This window comes from Aquarana catesbeiana, linkage group LG12, assembly GCF_042186555.1.
Source record: "Aquarana catesbeiana isolate 2022-GZ linkage group LG12, ASM4218655v1, whole genome shotgun sequence".
Taxonomy (NCBI): Eukaryota; Metazoa; Chordata; class Amphibia; order Anura; family Ranidae; genus Aquarana; species Aquarana catesbeiana.
In genome coordinates, this window is record NC_133335.1 from 145,881,736 (window position 1) to 145,901,155 (window position 19,420).

Genomic DNA, 19,420 nt, shown 5'->3' on the forward strand with positions numbered 1-19,420 from the left:
TGGGCTAATAGGGCCAGATAACCTAGTGCACCTGCTGAGCAAGGGAGCTTACTCCTGAATCCTTCAACCACTGCACCATTAATAACTTGTTCAGTGGTATACCTGGCCAGTAAGGAACTTTGTTCTACCAGGTCCCCCCCTTTGCTATATTCACCCCTACTAATGTACCACAACCGGGTATGTAGGGAGAGGCTGGCAACCTATTGTTGTGGTAACCAGTGTCTCTGCTATAAGAGGAAGCTGTGGCTGGTGGTTTTTAGCAGTAGCTTCTGGGCTATTTTGTTATGGAGACCCCAGGTCCTGCACTGCACCACTCAGTAAATACAGGTGGAAGGGGAAAAAATGCCTTACCTACCTCTTTCCCATCTGAGGTGGTTTAGGCACACTCGCTCCTCTGCACCACTTGTCCACCATACAGCATCTCTGATGTAAGAGGGAGCTGTGGCTGGTGTCTTTAGCAAAAGCTTCTGGGCTATTTGAATCCAGACCCCAGGGGAGATTATCTCAAATGCCCAGAAACCATCTGGCTGGGATTGGGGATTTTTGACTCACCGTTGTCGTCTTCCCCTTTTGCCACAGCCACCGGGCTTGCTTTTCCATCCTTATGGTCCACACGCAAGGAGGATAGCCACCAAAGTGCCCCCCCCCCCCCCCACAACTGCTGTCCCTTTAGGGAGCTGCAAGGTTAGGCTGTGTCCTGCACTGTCCAGTCAGTATATACACATGGGGGGGGGGGGGGGGGGGGGGCCAATGCCATACGTTCCTCATTCCCATCTGAGGTGGTTTAGGCAGACATTCACCATAGTGAACTGGTGCCTCCTCGAAAGGAGGATGTGGGCGCCTGCTCCTGCTGACTCTCAGCCTTCCCTTCTGGGTAAGAACGCAGGTCGTTCAGGCGGTGCCCTCTCCAGCAGCCCACGCGAGCTACCAGGGACCCAGGAGTCAGGGGATACGATCCCCCTGGAAAGAACCGACGGCCAGCACCCCCGTCTGAACGGACTTCCGGACAGGTAAGGAGGGAGACAGGATAAAGGCCCCTGAAGTTCTGGGTACACCACTGTACCCAGGGGCCTTCAGCTCTCAGGGGGGCTTTCCCAGTTTCTGCTGCCCCCCCTGAGGAAAGGATAGGGGAACCCCCCCCGGGAAGGATAAATATATCCTGCCAGACCCAGAGGCTTCCCAGGCATTTGGTCCGGCTCCCAGGGGGAGACCACCAGCCCCAGGCTTCTGTCATTTGGAAAAAAAAAACAAACAGTTTCGCTGTGTAGGGAGAAACACAATCAAAAACTGAGGATCAAGGGGAAGGGTGTGGACTTAAAACAGCTGTTGATTGATTGTGTTTCCATCTCTCAGGTGTGCCGTCCTGGAAGATGACTTGAGAAAATCCATTTACTTTTTTTGGTTGTAACATGACAAAATGTGGAAAATTTTCAAGGGTAATACTTTTTCAAGGCACTGTATAAAAAAGAAGAGATAAATAAGGCATGACTGAAATCCATATTTTGGACTGTGTTCCTAGTCCTAGAAGAATTTCCAGAATCCCAGCGCTTAAACGTTCCTTTAAATAGTTTGGTCCAAACTGGCCCATACAAAATGAACTGCAACAACAAGTGTTTGCTGGGCACACTATTAACTGTATGTAGCATCAGCTACATACGGTATACTGTATTCAGCAGTGGAACTAGAGCTTTCAGCCCCATTCCCGGCACAAAATAGAGTCGGGCTAAGCGCTGCTCAGCCATTCACAGGAAACTTTGTATTCTATGAATAAATACAAAGCTTACTTTGATTGGCTGAGGTGGAGAGACAGGTTGATGTCACAATATTTCGGCCCAGCCAATCAGAGGAAGCTTCCTATGAATGGCTAACCAGTGCTCAGCCCAACAGTTTTGTTTCAGGAGTGTGTTCCAATCCTTGCCCCACTGCTGGAACACTGCGGTGTATACTTATGTAGCTGAGGCTACATACAGCAAATACAGCTCGCCCAGCAAGTGTCCATTAGGTTACAAAATTACATAAGACCTCACCCAGTAGGGACAGCAGAATTTTTTGATGTGGACTTCAAAGCGACCCTGCATACTTAAGCCACACCCCTCTACCCCCACATGGCCATTTGTGCAGAAACGCATCGGGCGGAGTCGGTGTGAAGTCATTATGTGCTGGACGGTCAGGTGACACCGCTGTCAGCTTGTTTTATTATCGCTGCCTACTGTAGCTACTTAAAATGTAAGTGCAATTCTTTTACTAAATTGTTCAGACTGTATTACACTATGGAGCTTCTCCCTGTCCGTATTCCCTATATGCCAGCGTGGAGAGCGGTCTTTTGACTACAAAGGGCTGAGCATTATAGTCGGCTTATGGAAGCGTTCCCCTGAAGGTCTGCTGCCAGAGAACCCATTACACTTGGAAAAGTGTGTGCAGTTCTAGATCAAGATAAATTTACCTTTGGCAAGAGACCCCTCCTTTCTAAAGGAGCACTGAACAGAGTTTTTTTTTTTTGTTTTTTTTTTTTAGCACTGAGAACTTTTCACCATCATTACATTTGGACTTTTGATTATGGTAGAGGTCGTTTTTGATGGACTTTACTTTCCCTTAGAATTACTGCACCAATTAGATTTTTTCATAACCATTTCGACTTCACCATGTTTGCAATTTGCAAGTCTTTAAAAAAAAAAAAAAAAGAACACAACAACAAATATAAAAATACAAGGAACACACCCCTTTTTCCAGTAGGTGATAGCTGAAAAACCAACACCTGATTAAACTGTCTAATTCTCACCGATTGAGGCAAAACCCTCTTGAACCCTTACACGTAAAGTGTGAGGGCTCAGAAGCAACCAAGCCCAAAAGCAAGAGTCAAACTACATGGCTTTAGCAAACCTATTCTGGCGATATGTCCTTACCTGGCAAGTATTAAGGCAGCACCAAAGAAATGGGCAGCCTCAGAGAAAAAAAAAAAAAAACCCACACACAACCATCAAAGCTGTAAGACATGACTGTACATGAAAGAAAGATGTTACCATTATCTACCGTGTGAAGTACAAATACTAAAACAGTGTCTGAAGACTAGAAGCTGGACAATTAAATCGTTAATTTTTTTTTTTTTTTTTAATTTGCGATCTCGATTCAACCCCCCACGCGATCTTAATCCAGCATTTACACAATTCAAACAAGTGCAGAGCTCTTAGCTGTCAAAAAAAAAAAAAAAAAAAAGTTTTACTATCCAAAGTTAAAAAACAAGGGCAGAAGACTTAATAGATGGAAAGTTGGGGGAAAAAAAAAAAAAAAAAAAAAAGGACTGAAGTACTGCTTTAAAGACTAAGCCTTTTTCTGTTGCTTACAAGTTAAAATCAGTATTTTTTTGCTAGAAATTTACTTCTACATTATTATGCATACATTTTTAGCAAAGACCCTAGAGAATAAAATGGCAGTTGTTGCAATATTTTATGTCACACTGTATTTGTGCAGTGGTCTTGCAAACGCAATTTTTTTTGGGGGGGGGGAGAGAACAAACACATACACAAACACTAAACAGTAAAGTTAGCTCAATTTTTTTGTATAATGTGAAAGATGTTACGCCGAGAATCGTGATCTTTATCCTAAGCAAAAAAATTGGTATTCTCATTTTATCCAGAATCGTGCAGCTCTACTGAAGATAGTGGAAAACTCAACTAGCGTAGCCTCTCCTAAGCTTCTGGTTATATCTCTGGGTGCACAGGTAAGGGAACATTTGGAAAAGGGGAAGTCGCATGCTAATTAAGAATTAAATTGCCAGAAAGTATTCCAACCTGAAACCTGGGAAGGAATAATAAACCAAGCACTAAAAGCATCCACTTCCAACACACACTAAGCAAAGACTGAAAATGAAATGCATGCATCCCCCCCTCCCCCATAGCAGAGGAACAACCTTTATAAAATATTCACCTTTCTATAGACAGGGCGTAGATATTTCAGGTAACACCATGTTCCTCAACGGATGACAGAGGGTAGCCTCATTTACTTCCACCATACAAATACACACATTGCATTGATAATGCTGTTAAAGAACATTTCTAAACTATCATACATACCATTTTTGTCCCTCACCATTGCTATGCTAAATAGCTACACACTATAAAAAGAGTAAAACACTTTTCAGTTCCATGGCAGTAAAGGCGGCCTGTCACCTTGTGCTTTTCACTGACACACAAGTTAACAATATGTTTTTCTATCAAAATCAAATGAAAGCACTAATAACAAGGTACTATCTATACTAATAATTAAGGTGCATTAAAAGTTATTAAACTGATAGTCTCAGCAATAAATTTTTCTAAAATAAAACAGGCTTACCTCATTTGTGATTCTCTCTCGAAAGCAGTCAACCTAGAAAAAACCAAGAACAAAAATTACCATAAACCTTAGACATTGATAACAGAATAAGCAGCCACCTACAACCCACCTTCTCCATGGACCTCGCTTTCATTTGCTGGAGGGGGTTGTTTTTTTCAGGGGTTGGGCTTGGCCCCTTAGGTCCAGTGAAGGGAACTCTTAAGACGTCAGCATTTCAAGACATTTTGGACAATTTCATGCTTCTAACTTTGCGGGAACAGTTTGGGGATGGCCCCTTCTTGTTCCAACATGACTGCGCATCAGTGCACAAACAAGGCCCAAAAGGACATGGATGAGGAAGTTTGGGGTGGAGGAACTTGATTGGCCTGCACAGACTCCTGACCCCAACCAGATAGAACACCTTTGGGATGAATTAGAGCGGTGACTGCTAGCCAGGCCTTCTCGTAAAATATCAGTGCCTGACGTCACAAATGTGCTTCTGGAAGAATGGTTCTTCCATTCCCCTAGACAATCCTAAACCTTGTGAACAGCCTTTCCAGAAGAGTTGAAGCAGTTATAGCTGCAAAGGGTGGGCCAACTCAATATTACAGGAGTCCCATTTTGCTGCCCACAAATGCCCTTGAGTAAAATTTCAACATTTTCCTCACCTGTACATGGCAAATGGCCCCAAAAAAGGCCTGTGGAGTCTTTAGTGCTATGAGGGACTCTGCAGTATTTCGCCATATCTACACTATTCAGGATCCTCAAAGCCAATATATCATCCATGAACTAAATCAAGTAGTTTTTACACTAGTTAGCCTTTATGCCCCGAACATTAAACAGAGGAAATTCCTTACTCCACTGTTTTCCAAGGTTCTGGAAGTAATGCAAGGCACCCTTATTATTGGTGGAGACTTCAATGCAATCCTACACTCCACCGCTCCTGTGAGAAGACTTATTCACTCAATTGTTCCCTTGCTACATAAATATGGACTTATAGGATGTCTGGCACTGCTTCCATGGATCAGAGAAGGATTTCACTTTTGTCGTCTGCATCACACTCTTCCTACTCCCACATTGAGTTTTTCTTCACGGTAAAATGGTCTGCAAAAATGCTCTGAATGGGAACATTGGTACAGTTTCTTGGTCAGATCATGCTCCAATGACAAATTTCATAACCCCTCCCCCACCATGGTGGAGACTAAACACCTCACTTTTGGAGGACAAGAAATTGTACCAAAAAAATCGTGCACGAACATCACAACTTTGTGTATAATGACACTCCATCAGGTTTACCTTGTGGAATACCTATAAAAGGTCTATATGAGGGGGATAGTAATCAAAATGGCTTAAATTGTTAAGAAACAGGGGAGGAGACAGATCAAAGATGTGCTGAACGCTATCTTCCTAAAAGAACAAGAGAATAAATCTAACCCAAACAAGATAGGCAACAATTAGGGTCTTTACAAATATGAAAAATCATCTCAAAATCTCACCTTAAAGCCAATTAATATGGCCTCCACAATAAAGCAGGATCTTAGCTAAACCAGACAAACTCTTACTCGCCCCCTAGGTCTAAGAATATCCTATTTAAAGTGGAGGGCCACCTTGAAAAAAAATAAATAAATAATAATAATATTTATTATTAATTATTTATTATTATTATTAAATAATAATAATAATTTTTTTAACTTGCCTAAACCCTTGTTACTAGGCAGTCTTCCTAATCTGCCTCCTACTTTTCTGCAGCATGTTCTTCTCCTCAGTGAGCAGCCCCGTTGTCTTCTGGGAACTGTGTGTGTTCCCAGAACACCACGGGGCCATTCACAGAGCGCCGCTCGCGTGCACAGTAGGAAACTGGCAGTGAAGGCGCAAGGCTCCACTGCCCATTTCCCTTACCTAGGATGGCGGTGCCGGGACCCGAGAGACGGGTCGGCCTCGGGCGGCCGACATCGCGGGCACCCAGGACAGGCAAGTACTTATTTAAAGTCAGCAGCTACAGTGTTTGTAGCTGACTTTTAATGTGTTTTTTTTTACGGCCGGAATACTGCTTTAAAAAGGAGACAGGCTGAGCTTTTTAGGCTGGGCTTCACCTATAGGTCAAAAGGAGTACAATTCGTTTTGCACTCCTGACCCTTTTCTGTCTGAAGTCCGCTCTCCACGAACATTACTGCAATCAGTCGAGGCAGCGCATCATCCCGACTTCCGAAGTCTGGATCCGCCAGCTGCCTTGACTGATGGCAACCCGCTGATACAACCCGCTCCTCGCCCCTGCACAGCTCAGTGCTCCAATGAGTGTAGAGGAGCAGAGAGGAGAGATGCTGACAGTCAGCAGCTCTCCTCTCAGGGGAGGAGTGAGAACCGAGCCATCGGCAGTGTTCGGTGGCTCGGTTCTCAGTGCAGAGAAGCCGGGGGACAGCTGCAGCATCGGTATGATGCTGCATCATCCTAGGAAAGTATGAACAGGAAAAAAAAAAAAAAAAACACACCCATACTTTTAATCCAAAGGACACGGCCAACACCTTTGCAGACTATTACCAGACCCTTTATGACCTCCATAGTGATGGCTCGATGTCCCAGCCACCCCCGAGATCATTAGCACTTCAAAACATTAATTTATTGTGTAGACACACGAGATGCATACTTGTACCAACTAGTTTGTGTTGCTCTTTTTTGTCATTTTATCATTTGGTGTCTTTTTTCAACCGTTCCATATGATCATGGCATTCTTGAGTTGGCTTGCTGCCTATGGCCAGGAGCTGCGATGCACACTAGGTGCTGCCACCCATCCCTTCTCAATCACCTCACAGCGTGGGGGATTGAACGGGCGGGTTTCCTCCTACGCATCATCAGCGCCACGCACAGGGGCCGCGCATGTGATATCACTCGTGACCGTTGCTGGTCAATTAGCGGTCTTTTTCCATCTTGGCTGACTACATGGAGGTTGACGTTCGCCCACTGCTTGTCATGCCAGCGTGACGCTGGTTGGAGGGTTGCACTATATATTTCCTGCATTCAGGCATCCCCATTCAGAGCAGGTTTTTTTTTTAGTGCACTGCTTCGATCCATTGCACTTCACTCATGCACTTATCAATCACAAGGTACAGTGGGGCAAAAAAGTATTTAGTCAGCCACCAATTGTGCAAGTTCTCCCACTTAAAAAGATGAGAGAGGCCTGTAATGGTCATCATAGGTATACCTTAACTATGAGAGAAAAATGTGGAAACAAATCCAGACAGACAATCATTGTCTGATTTTTCAAACAATTTATTTGCAAATTAATAAGTATATTAAAATAAGTATTTGGTCACCTACAAACAAGCAAGATTTCGGGCTCTCGTAGACCTGTATCTTTTTCTTTAAGAGGCTCCTCTGTCCTCCACTCATTACCTGTATTAATGGCACCTGTTTGAACTTATCAGTATAAAAATACACCTGTCCACAACCTCAAAAAGTCTCACTCCAAACTCCACTATGGTGAAGACCAAAGAGCTGTCAAAGGACACCAGAAACAAAATTGTAGACCTACACCAGGCTGGGAAGACTGAATCTGCAATAGGCAAGCAGCTTGGTGTGAAGAAATCAACTGTGGGAGCAAAAATTAGAAAAATGGAAGACATACAAGACCACTGATAATCTCCCTCCATCTGGGGCTCCACGCAAGATCTCACCCAGTGGGGTCAAAATGATCACAAGAACGGTGAGCAAAAATCCCAGAACCACACGGGGGGACCTAGTGAATGACCTGCAGAGAGCTGGGACCAACGTAACAAAGGCTACCATCAGTAACACACTACACCGCCAGGGACTCAGATCCTGCAGTGCCAGACGTGCCCCCTGCTTAAGCCACTACATGTCTGGGCCCGTCTGAGGTTTGCTAGAGAGCATTTGGATGATCCAGAAGAGGATTGGGAGAATGTCATATGGTCAGATGAAACCAAAGTAGAGCTGTTTGGTAGAAACACAATTCGTCGTGTTTGGAGGAGAGAGAATGCTGAGTTGCAACCAAAGAACACATACCTACTGTGAAGCATGGGGGTGGCAACATGCTTTGGGGCTGTTTCTCTGCAAAGAGAACAGGACGACTGATCCATGTACATGAAAGAATGAATGGGGCCATGTATCGTGAGATTTTGAGTGCAAACCTTCTCCCATCAGCAAGGGCATTGAAGATGAAACATGGCTGGGTCTTTCAGCATGACAATGATCCCAAACACACTGCCCGGGCAACGAAGGAGTGGCTTCGTAAGAAGCATTTCAAGATCCTGGAGTGGCCTAGCCAGTCTCCAGATCTCAACCCCATAGAAAACCTTTGGAGGGAGTTGAAAGTCCGTGTTGCCCAGCGACAGTCCCAAAACATCACTGCTCTAGAGGAGATCTGCATGGAGGAATGGGCCAACATACCAGCAACAGTGTGTCACAACCTTGTGAAGACTTACAGAAAACGTTTGACCTCTGTCATTGCCAACAAAGGATATATACATAAAAAGTATTGAGATGAACTTTTGATATTGACCAAATACTTATTTTCCACCATAATTTGCAAAAATCAGACAGTGTGATTGTCTGGATTTGTTTCCACATTTTGTCTCTCATAGTTGAGGTATACCTATGAGGACAATTACAGGCCTCTCCCATCTTTTTAAGTGGGAGAACTTGCACAATTGGTGGCTGACTAAATACTTTTTGCCCCACTGTATATAAATCTTTATTCACCACATTCTCGTAGTAACCTTTCTTATGTTGGGCTTAGATACACTTTTCTTGCACTTGCTTCAGCCCTAGTTCACAGCTGTGATATACATTATGCACTCCTACTTTTCGGATCCTGTAGGAGCCTTTGTGGAGGTTGGTCTCTTTACACTCTTCTTTGGCAGTGCACTCTGATTTACCTGTGTATATACATATATACACTTATACTAACCTTATATATTTTTCCTGTAGCCATTACCAGGCACAGTACCCATCATCAATATGATGACTTCTGTTCCTTTAGGGTCAGTCCTGTGTGCAGCTGGTATTGTTGCAATCCTCCATACCTCAGCTCCCGGGATAGACACACATAGCGACTCTCATGTGCTAGGATCTTATAGGTTGAACTTGTCACTAGATGCAAGTTACCCCAGGTTGAACAACAGTTCTTCCTGTCATTTTTCTTTTCTACTATTTTGTTATTAATATACTTAAAAAAAAAAAAAAAAAAAAAAAAAAAAAGGTAGATACACTCAGCATCCACTCCTGATGAGTTGGATATAATTCCACAAAACGTGTTGAGCTTTTAAAGGATGCAGTTTACACATTTCTCCATGATTTCAACCACATCATGTCAGAAGTTTCAATTCCATTATATGGTTCATTTATTATGATTTATGTACTTTTTTATATGACAAGATGCAACATGGTCTATGTCTTTGGCCTGATACAAGTAAAAAGGCGCAAAGCAGTTACCTTGAAAGTAAAACCGATTAGTCCAGAAACTGAAAACTGTAAAAATGCATGTGTAAGTTCATGCATATATACTGGGAGTATATACAAGAGATCAGTCAGGGCGGCCACCAAAGGAACCAAAAGCAGGGTCCAGCAAGCTAAAACAACAACAAGGAGAGGGGAGCCTCTGAGTATAAATCATAAATACATTTTATTAAAACAACAATATCCACTCACATGGAAGTTGGAGAAGTTGCATTAGGGTCGGTTGGCTGGGCTGGAGAGATGCGGTGGAACTACAGGTCACAGCGGTTCCTGCAGGGCATGCCAGGTCCAAAGAGGATCGGTTCTTGCAGCCAGGTTCAGTCTCTTGCAGCGAACAGTCCAACACAAATCCTGCTGGGTTGGGAGCCAGGTTATGTCCCAGATGCACAGATAGGGGTTCCAGGGAAGGAAGGGAGAGATGTGTAGGACGCCAGAGCATCCGTTCAGCCGTGCTGCTGCTCACTGATAGAATGGTGTGAAGCCTCTAGGAAGGGAAAAAGGCCGGCCGAGCCGAAGATCTCAAACGAGGCTTGGAGAGCAAGTACAGCGTGGCGCCCGGTGATGACGTCACACGCATGCGACGCGTTTCAGAATAGGCTTGCCATTGGTGGACGAATGGCCGCATTCCTTTGTCAAGCATAGGGAGAGGAGGACACAGTGGGCTTATATAAGCTGAAAAGAGGGGGGGCGGGGCCGGAAAGTCCGTGATTTGCATAAAAAATAGGTAATGGGCGGCATTAGATGGCAGGGGGGATAAAAACAAAAAGGACCTTACAATGACATAGTGCAGAAAAAATAAATACAAGGGAGAATATATGTATATAATTTTACAACAGGGCTCCAATTAAGACAAAACATTGTGAATAAAACCAGATAAGGTAAGATAAATTCAGGAACAAGCATTTAAAACATCATGAGGAAATAAATCATAAGGTACAGTGCAATAAAATAGATCAAATAAATATAAATAAATATACAGTAAATACAATAGACTGCCATAAGATGTTATGTATAGAGAGTGGGAGATGACTGTCAAGGATAGGGGATTAATAGTTGTAGTCTGCACCGTCTGGCGTGCAATATGGAATAAAACAATGTAAATTTAATTAATAAATTATAAATTGATCCTGGGACTATGATTACAGAGAATATGGAAATAAACACTGATGGATTTTAGTATTTCAGGGTAAGTGGGGGGAGGGGGGGAGGGGAGATATGTACATATATAAATGTGTGAGGGGGAGATGCACATGCACATATATTAAAAAAAAAAAAAAAAAAAAAAAAAAAAAGGGGGGGGGGGTAAAAAGAAGAGGAAAAAAAAAAGAAAAAAAAAAAAGGGGGGGGGGTAAAAAAAAAAAGGGAAAATGTCTTTGGCCTGGGTGATGTACTTTGCTGCCTACAATGGAGTCAGCCTCCTTATGGGTTCCATGTACCGTATATACTGTACGACGACATGAATTTATGCAATAAATGTATTTATATTTTTACTCCTTTCTTTGATACTTGCCTCATTCAAAGTTCCCAACCCCCCCCCTTTGTCTACTACAAATATCTCTCCACTGAAACTGCCCCATATCTGCAGTTGGTCACACATTTACATCGGCAAAGTGGTTCGTTACCGCAAAACGACTTACCGATACGTCGGCCCCTTTAAGAGCCAGAGCAGGCCGCCGGCCACCCACGATTGTGGGCACAAGAGCCAGAACAGGGATTTGTGTGTGTAAACACAAATCCCTGTTCTGACAGGGGAGAAGAGACATCTGCTGTTTGTAGTAATTAAGAACATCGATATGACTCCTCCCCCAGTCAGTAACCCCCCCCCAGTAAGAAACTCACGAGGGAACACATTTAACCCCTTCCGTATATATAATCACAGATCACCACCATTACTAATAAAAAAAAAAAATTCCATAAAATCTTTCCCATAGTTTGTATACACTAACTTTTGCGCAAACCAATCAATATACGCTTATTGTGTTGTTTTTTCTTACCAAAAATATGTAGAAGAATACATGTTGGCCTAAACTGATGAAGAATTTTTGTTTTCTTTAAAAACATTTTTTGGCAACATAGCAAAAAAGATATATTTTTTTCTTCAAAATGGTTTCAAAATTGTTTATAGAGCAAAAATTTAAAACCGCAGAGGTGATCAAATACCACCAAGAGAAAGCCATTTGGGGGAGAGGGAGAAAAAACCCTGTCAATTTTGTTTGGGTACAACGTCGCACGACCACGCAATTGTCCGTTAATTTTTTGTGACGCAGTGCCGTATCGCAAAAAATGGCCTGGTCATCAAGTGGGCAAATATTCTGGTCTGTAAGTGATTAAGAGCTGTGATTTTAACTATACCAAAACCCCACCTGCCCTGCAAACTACAGGCCCATATCTCTACTGAACACAGATGTCAAGATATTTGCTAAACTTTTAGCACTTAGACTACAAAAAAATTCTGCCATATCTTATCCACCCCGACCAAGTGGGATTTGACCCAGGTTGCCAAGCCCCAGACGGAACAGGGCGTCTCAATTTGGTCTCTCAGGCAGGGACCTCTCGGACGCCTTCTCTGCTCCTCTCTTTGGATGCGGAGAAGGCGTTCGACAGGGTCCACTGGGAATACCTCAGGATAGTGCACAAAGGGAAAATAAGTCCGTAACTGAATAGACAGGATCAAAAATAGAAATGAAGGGGATGAGAGGGCCCCTTTAAAGAAAAGTTACAGGCGGACTAAGCAGCCTAATTTTGGGAATTACACAAAATAAACGTGTAATAAATTCTCAAAATTAAGCTGCTTGGTTCACCTGTAATTTCTCTTTAAAGCAGAACTCCGGGGTTATCAAAAAATCCACCCATTATTACCCCCCCCCCTCCCCAACTCACACACAAAACCCTAAACAGCTATTACATTTGTGAAATTTCTTACCGTTTAAGGGATATGACTGATTGAAATTTCAGGAAGTAAGCTCTGCGATTAAAAAGAAAAAAAAAAATGCAGCCTGTATTCTGGCAAGGAGGTGTTAGAACAGGGATTGCATCATATCCTCTTCTCTCTCTAAATTGTAATCAGCCTACATTTCCCCTGAATCCTTGGCATGGAAGTGAATGTGGGAGGTACACTAGGTTTGTACTTGTAAATATGAACCCGCTCTGACTGGAAGTGATGCAAAGACATAGGGTACCCTACGTCTTTGCATCACTTCTGGTCAGAGTGGTGATTGTTTGTATACAGCGCTGGCTCCATTTTTATTCTATCTCACTGCTGCATGTAAAATTCTGACTCAATGTCAGTATATATCTACATATTTTTATTATAAAGGCTTTCATAAAACAATATCACGCTATGGGCATTCCTCTCTCCTGCATGTGACAACTTGGGAGAAAGCCAGCTTTGGACATGCAGACCATCCAGCACGCCCCAGAGAGCTACACAGTGGCTAAAACTGTGAATGTCTAATACCCTTGGGAGGGTAATGCTATCTGGTGAGTGCAATACATTACCAGCACGGAAGTCACTTGGCACTATTGTCACCTGAGAGAAAATAATCAGCACTAAACCTGAACAGTCACTGAACACAGTTTGAAGCACAAAGTCACTTTAATCAATGAAACTGTATATCTTTTAAAACAGTTGGACTATTTTTTCAAAATTTTTTATATTCAATTGTTTACCATGGAATATTCACTATTTATATTTGTGGTTATATGTTTATGGTTTGAATTCTGATACAGAGGATCAAACACGTATTTTGCTTGCAAATAGTTTTCTTTAAACACCCTCTATTCCCAGAGGGTGTAACACTCCCAGTCCATTTTAGTTTTGTTTCATTATATTTTTGTTGCATGATTGTTGATCAATTCATCATTCTGACACCCACCAGAGGGTGTAACACACCTATCCATTTTGTGTTTTTTTGCATACGTTTTTATCAGTTTATTACTAGGAATATTAAATTATACCACTTGCACATATTTCACTTGCTTTGTGACAGGCAGGGGGTGTAACATTTTACACCAAATCCTCTGGATTTCAAAGTTGGTTTGAAATCTGAAGTTTACCATATTCTCCAGGGACAGTAACACCACTACATAAACCTTTTTTAGCCTAGTTGCCTGACCCAATAAGGCAGAGGGTAGAACACCGGCTTTCACAGTTTCACGTTTTCTTTCCATTGGAAAAAATGCTGTTTATTCTTATTTTGACTTCTTAATATTTCTGTACAGGGACTAGTGTTAAGCCAAAGGTACAGTTAAATTGTTAGGCACTTCTTTTTCATCATACTATATTAAGAGTAGAATAGTGCCATTTCTACACTTCATCCTTCATTCATATACTCCACCTAGGTGGTAGTATTATGTAGAGGCAGCAATTCTTCTTACACACATACACAGTTCTATATACTACAACTTTTTTATATACCGTATTTATCGGCGTATAACACGCACCTCAATTTAGGAGGGAAGTTGAAGGGAAAAAAACTTACATTTAAATGCCCATCATTGCAGCCTTGACAGTGCAGCCTTGCCAGTGCAGCCTTGCCCAGTGCAGCCTTGCCCAGTGCAGCCTTGCCCAGTGTCCAGTCCAGCCTTGCCCCTGTCCAGCCTTGCCCCAGTCCAGCCTTGCTGAAGCCTCTGAGCTTCAAAATCGCCAACCGCGATTTGAAAATGGCGCCGCCGGCGCCGAAATACACAGAGCCGGTCCTCGGCTCTTCTCGGCGGCTCTCGTTTACTTTCGGTTCCACTCGGACGGTGAGCGGAGCTCGAGTGAAACCGAAAGCCGCCGAGAAGAGCCGAGGACCGGCACTGTGTATTTCGGCGCCGGCGGCGCCATTTTCAAATCGCGGTCAGCGATTTTTTCGTTCTGGATCGCAGGGGATCGGCGTATAACACGCACCCGCGATTTTCCCCTGATTTTAAGGGGAAAAAAGTGCGTGTTATACGCCGATAAATACGGTATTTTTTTTTTTTTTTTTATAACTGTGGCATCCATTTACTGGACCTTAATACTAGGGCCACTTTTTCACTTAGATAGATAGCGTAGCGTCACCTACTATTTTTCAGAGATCCCATTTATGTCTTCACCTAAGGGACCAGACTCAAAAATTCTTAAGCCTAAAGAGAATCTCCTTATTTTATAATATCTACCATGCCCAAGACCACTACTATTATCAAATGGGAAGAAATATTAGGGGGAGGGGGGGGGGGGGGGGACTTTCCCAGATCCCAGTTGGAAGAAAACTTTCTCCACTTCATCAAGATGTGTAAACCACTGGGAACATTTCCAAAAAGGTAGTACACTGTTGGTACCTCGCCCCGTTCAAACTTTCCAAGTTCTACCCAACCCAAACGGCCCTATGCTGGAGGAAATGCGGAGAATCTGGTACCCTATACTATCACTACCATAAGACTAGTACTGTTAATAATCCTTTATTATACGTTCTACTGTATGCAGAGTATACCACCGCAGTTTCTGTCTGAACCCTTCTTTATGAAAACACAATAAAAAATATTGGAAATAATAATAAAAAAAAAAAAAGTCTGCTCTGCATTTTGGGACAGACGATGACATTTTTTAGAATCTCTGGCAGCCTCTTTTTATAAACTTGAAAAATTATTTTGTTTAGGGGGGGGGGGGGGAGGGGGGGGGGGGGAACCCCCAAACACAACACACAAAAAAAAACAAACAAAAAAAAAAAAAAATAACGCATTGCACCACTGCTTGGAAAAAAGTGTGATGACCTTCAAAAGTATTATGTGGAAATTTGGGCAAACTATTGCTTCAGGACTCTGTTGTAGTGAGCTAAAGAACTTAAAAGCCAATCCTCATATTCATCTCAAGTATCCTTTAATGCAATTTCTGTAAAGTAACAATTACCAATACAAAAAAAAAAAAAAAAAAAAAAAAAAAGTTATCCCTGTCCTTTTAATAGTCTTGCTGGTGGGTGGAACTAGAAAGAAACACACACAGTTTCAGGGATGCCACCAGACTTTTTAGAACATATATAAAAGTGGTGTGTCATTACCACACAAGCACTTATCCAAAATAAAGTTTGGATGAACTGACCCTTTAAAAGCTACCTGTTCAGCATATAAAATAAGGGTCTCGACTCTAGACAGGACCATGCATAAATGGTATCAGTGCACTTTTCAGCTACATGATTATTCCTGGTGAGTGCCTCACTAAGCAGAACAGGAAGTGAGCAGAAATCTGTGTACTTACACAAAGCCTTGTACTGTGCCTGAGCACAGCCCTCATTTCCCCTCTGGCCTGTGCTCACACTGTTGGGCTCCAACATGCTTACATTGTCACCTCTGCCTCACAGAGATCAATTACCGGTATGTGCCCAAGTCCAACTGAACAGAGCTCAAGCCCACCCCTTCAAAGCGGGCCAGTGTATGGTACAAAGTGATCACACTAATCAAACAAACTGAACTCTGGGGGTCAAAATGGTTTAGGCATAGATTGTCTAACAGAGTTAAAGAACAATTGGATAGCGGGACTTTAAAAAGGTGTCAAGTCCTCCTTGTGGAATACTGACAGAGTGATTTAGTACATGATTCAGAATGATTCACTAATACGGCTACAATCAAATCAAGTATGACAGAGTGATTTAAAATGTATTGAAATTTTTTATAAAAGTCTAACAAAATAGACATAGTAGCACATCTTACAACGTACTGATGGAGAATTTCAGTGCCTCAGTTTTGGGGCTTCTTAGTATTTTTCTTGCTTTAATGTGTTTTACTGCTTTGAAACAATCTAAAAATATACATTTTGAAGTGAGTTTTCTTTTTTAAATTTTTATCAATATTATTGGCATATATTTTTATTTTTTTACAGCAACTACAGTGCATTCACCTTTCCTCTAAGAGAACCCCTGAAGAAGCGGTCAAGCGAAACGCGTCATGTGGCGCTCTCTCTTGTATTAGCATTGATGCATGTCATGGATGTCCATGGCTGCATCTCTGCAAAACTATAGATATTAGCCCATCTTCATTTAGGGGGATGTACTGATAACATATACTATTGCTGTTTGGAGATTTTTTTGCTACTACGTCTATTTTGTTATAGACTTTTATAATAAATTTCAATACATTTTACATCAATTTGTCAGTATTATTCCACAAGGAGGACTTGGCACCTTTAAAGTCCCACTATCCAGTTCTTTGTTCTATCTTGGACTGTGGTGCCAATCATCTGATATACCTTATTAATATATTTAACAGAGTTAAAGGGTAACACCCCAGAGCCTTCACATTCAAAGCCAGCAATGGCACCTTGTTCCAAACAGGCAGGTTCCCTTTAAGTGTCAGATGAGAGAAACATTCTTGTCACCCATACACATCAGAATCCTCCAATGTTTTCCTTTTTACACACATAGTTTCACATATTTTTCAGGCCAAGTACATGTTAAAATGAAAATTCACATCATTCTCCTCCACATCTTCCCCCACCTTACCCTATTTCTCTGGTATTAGGCAGCTCATACTTTAATTGTTATTCCCCCCCCCCCCCCCCCAACTAGCAGGTTGAAGGGAAAAAAAGTAATAGAGAAATATAGATATATATATATATATATATATATATATATATATATATATATATATATATATATATATATATATATATATATATATATATATATATATATATATATATATATATATCTCTCTCTAGGACACAGAAGGGGGCGGGGCACGCAGCCTCATCCTTGCCTATGTGAGCACTGTGGGAGTGGGTACAGATAAAAATCAATATCCCCCCCGCAAAAAAAAAAAAAAAAATCAGTTAGAAGCTTAGGGGAGGAAGTAGACCAGTGATACTTTACTATTTCAGTGAAGTACCACTTTAAGTAATGTGCCAATATAACACTTTCAAAAATGTCAGTACTCTACCCGCTGATGGTGCCTTTATTTGGGTCTCTCCAGATGGCCAGCAACATCTTTGTTTAGGCATCAGAGTTCAAATCTACTTCTTGGACTGAGATGCCAGATCGGGGTTGACAAAGACAAGTCCAGGGATCTGAGCAGTACTTGGCTGTGTTCACAGGTGTCATCCACCCCCCTCGTGACTTGCTGCAATGATGTAGTATACTCATTGAGGGAGAGGACATGCGCACTCCTGCCTCTGCCAGACTGACATTTTGGAGAAAGAGGACATGCCTCCCTCCAAACTCAGCCAGGCCAATGACGCCATTGAGGAAGAGGACATGCCCCCCTCCTAACTCAGCTAGACTGATGACATCAATGTGGGAGGAACACATGCCCGCTGCCGCCTCAGGCGGACATCAATGTGGGAGGAGGACATGCCCGCTGCCGCCTCAGGCAGACATCAATGTGGGAGGGGGACATGCCCGCTGCCGCCTCAGGCAGACATCAATGTGGGAGGGGGACATGCCCGCTGCCGCCTCAGGCAGACATCAATGTGGGAGGAGGACATGCCCGCTGCCGCCTCAGGCGGACATCAATGTGGGAGGAGGACATGCCCGCTGCCGCCTCAGGCGGACATCAATGTGGGAGGAGGACATGCCCGCTGCCGCCTCAGGCGGACATCAATGTGGGAGGGGGACATGCCCGCTGCCGCCTCAGGCGGACATCAATGTGGGAGGGGGACATGCCCGCTGCCGCCTCAGGCGGACATCAATGTGGGAGGAGGACATGCCCGCTGCCGCCTCAGGCGGACATCAATGTGGGAGGAGGACATGCCCGCTGCCGCCTCAGGCGGACATCAATGTGGGAGGAGGACATGCCCGCTGCCGCCTCAGGCGGACATCAATGTGGGAGGGGGACATGCCCACTGCCGCCTCAGGCAGACTGATGACATAATACCCAAGTCGCAGAAGCTCAAAGTACAGCTTTTTTATTGGAGGAGATTTTCCTGGATACTTATAAGGTGACATGTAAAAATGTACACATACAAACTTGTTAGCTGAGATTGTCACTTTACTTTTGTCTTGAATAAAGCAAAATGATTTTCCAGCCAGCACACAAGGCTTCCATAGTGACCCAGACTAGTCTCCCCCATCAGCTCCAACTTGAGGATACAATCCGCTCAGCACGGAGCCCACCACAGGGAAAGAAGTGGAAGCACTGAGCTCAATTTACACCTCGGCAAAGGCCAGTCTGTATTATTAGGCTGTGTCATCATGAGACGAGATCCCCCTCCCCGGATAACAGGGCCCCAGCCACCCACAAAGGGCCCCTAACACAAAACTGCTGACACAAGTCCGGTGGTAGCGGTCCCGGAGAGCCGTCACCCCGCCGCTCACCTTCTTCTTCAGCTCCTGATCCACTTTCAGCAAGGAGGACATGATGTACAGCTCACAAACCACCTTCTCTCACACCAGCTCGTGCGGCTCAGCTCCGGAAGTGACGTCTCTTCTAGCGCGCTGTCTACTGAGTTGATTGAAAGAAGGCGGGCTCACCAAAGGCCAATGACATCGCGGAACCGCATTCTGTACGGCCAATAAGAGGCACGGATGAGAGCCATTGGCTGCTTGTTTACTTCCTCTTTGTCCCTGATGATCCCATGTGTTCCCCTGTCAGCAGCCACACGTTTGGTAGCAGCTGCTCTTCATAACCTGTGATTGTCGCTGCTATAGAAGAAATATCCCTGATATAGAAGAATTGTCCTTAATGTATA

General features: G+C 43.3%; 1 protein-coding gene across 1 annotated transcript in view; it reads right to left on the reverse strand.

Annotated features, from left to right (window-relative positions):
• The window catches only part of PSME3 (proteasome activator subunit 3), a 98,899-nt gene extending 79,722 nt beyond the window's left edge, over positions 1 to 19,177 (reverse strand). The window contains exons 1-2 of the mRNA XM_073608382.1: positions 19,047 to 19,177; positions 4,330 to 4,362 (exon numbers count right to left, since the gene is read on the reverse strand). Of these exons, the coding sequence (XP_073464483.1) occupies positions 4,330 to 4,362; positions 19,047 to 19,088 (75 nt within the window). The 5' untranslated portion in view covers positions 19,089 to 19,177. The remainder of the gene's footprint in view (positions 1 to 4,329; positions 4,363 to 19,046) is intronic.
• Between the last annotated feature and the right edge of the window lie 243 nt (positions 19,178 to 19,420).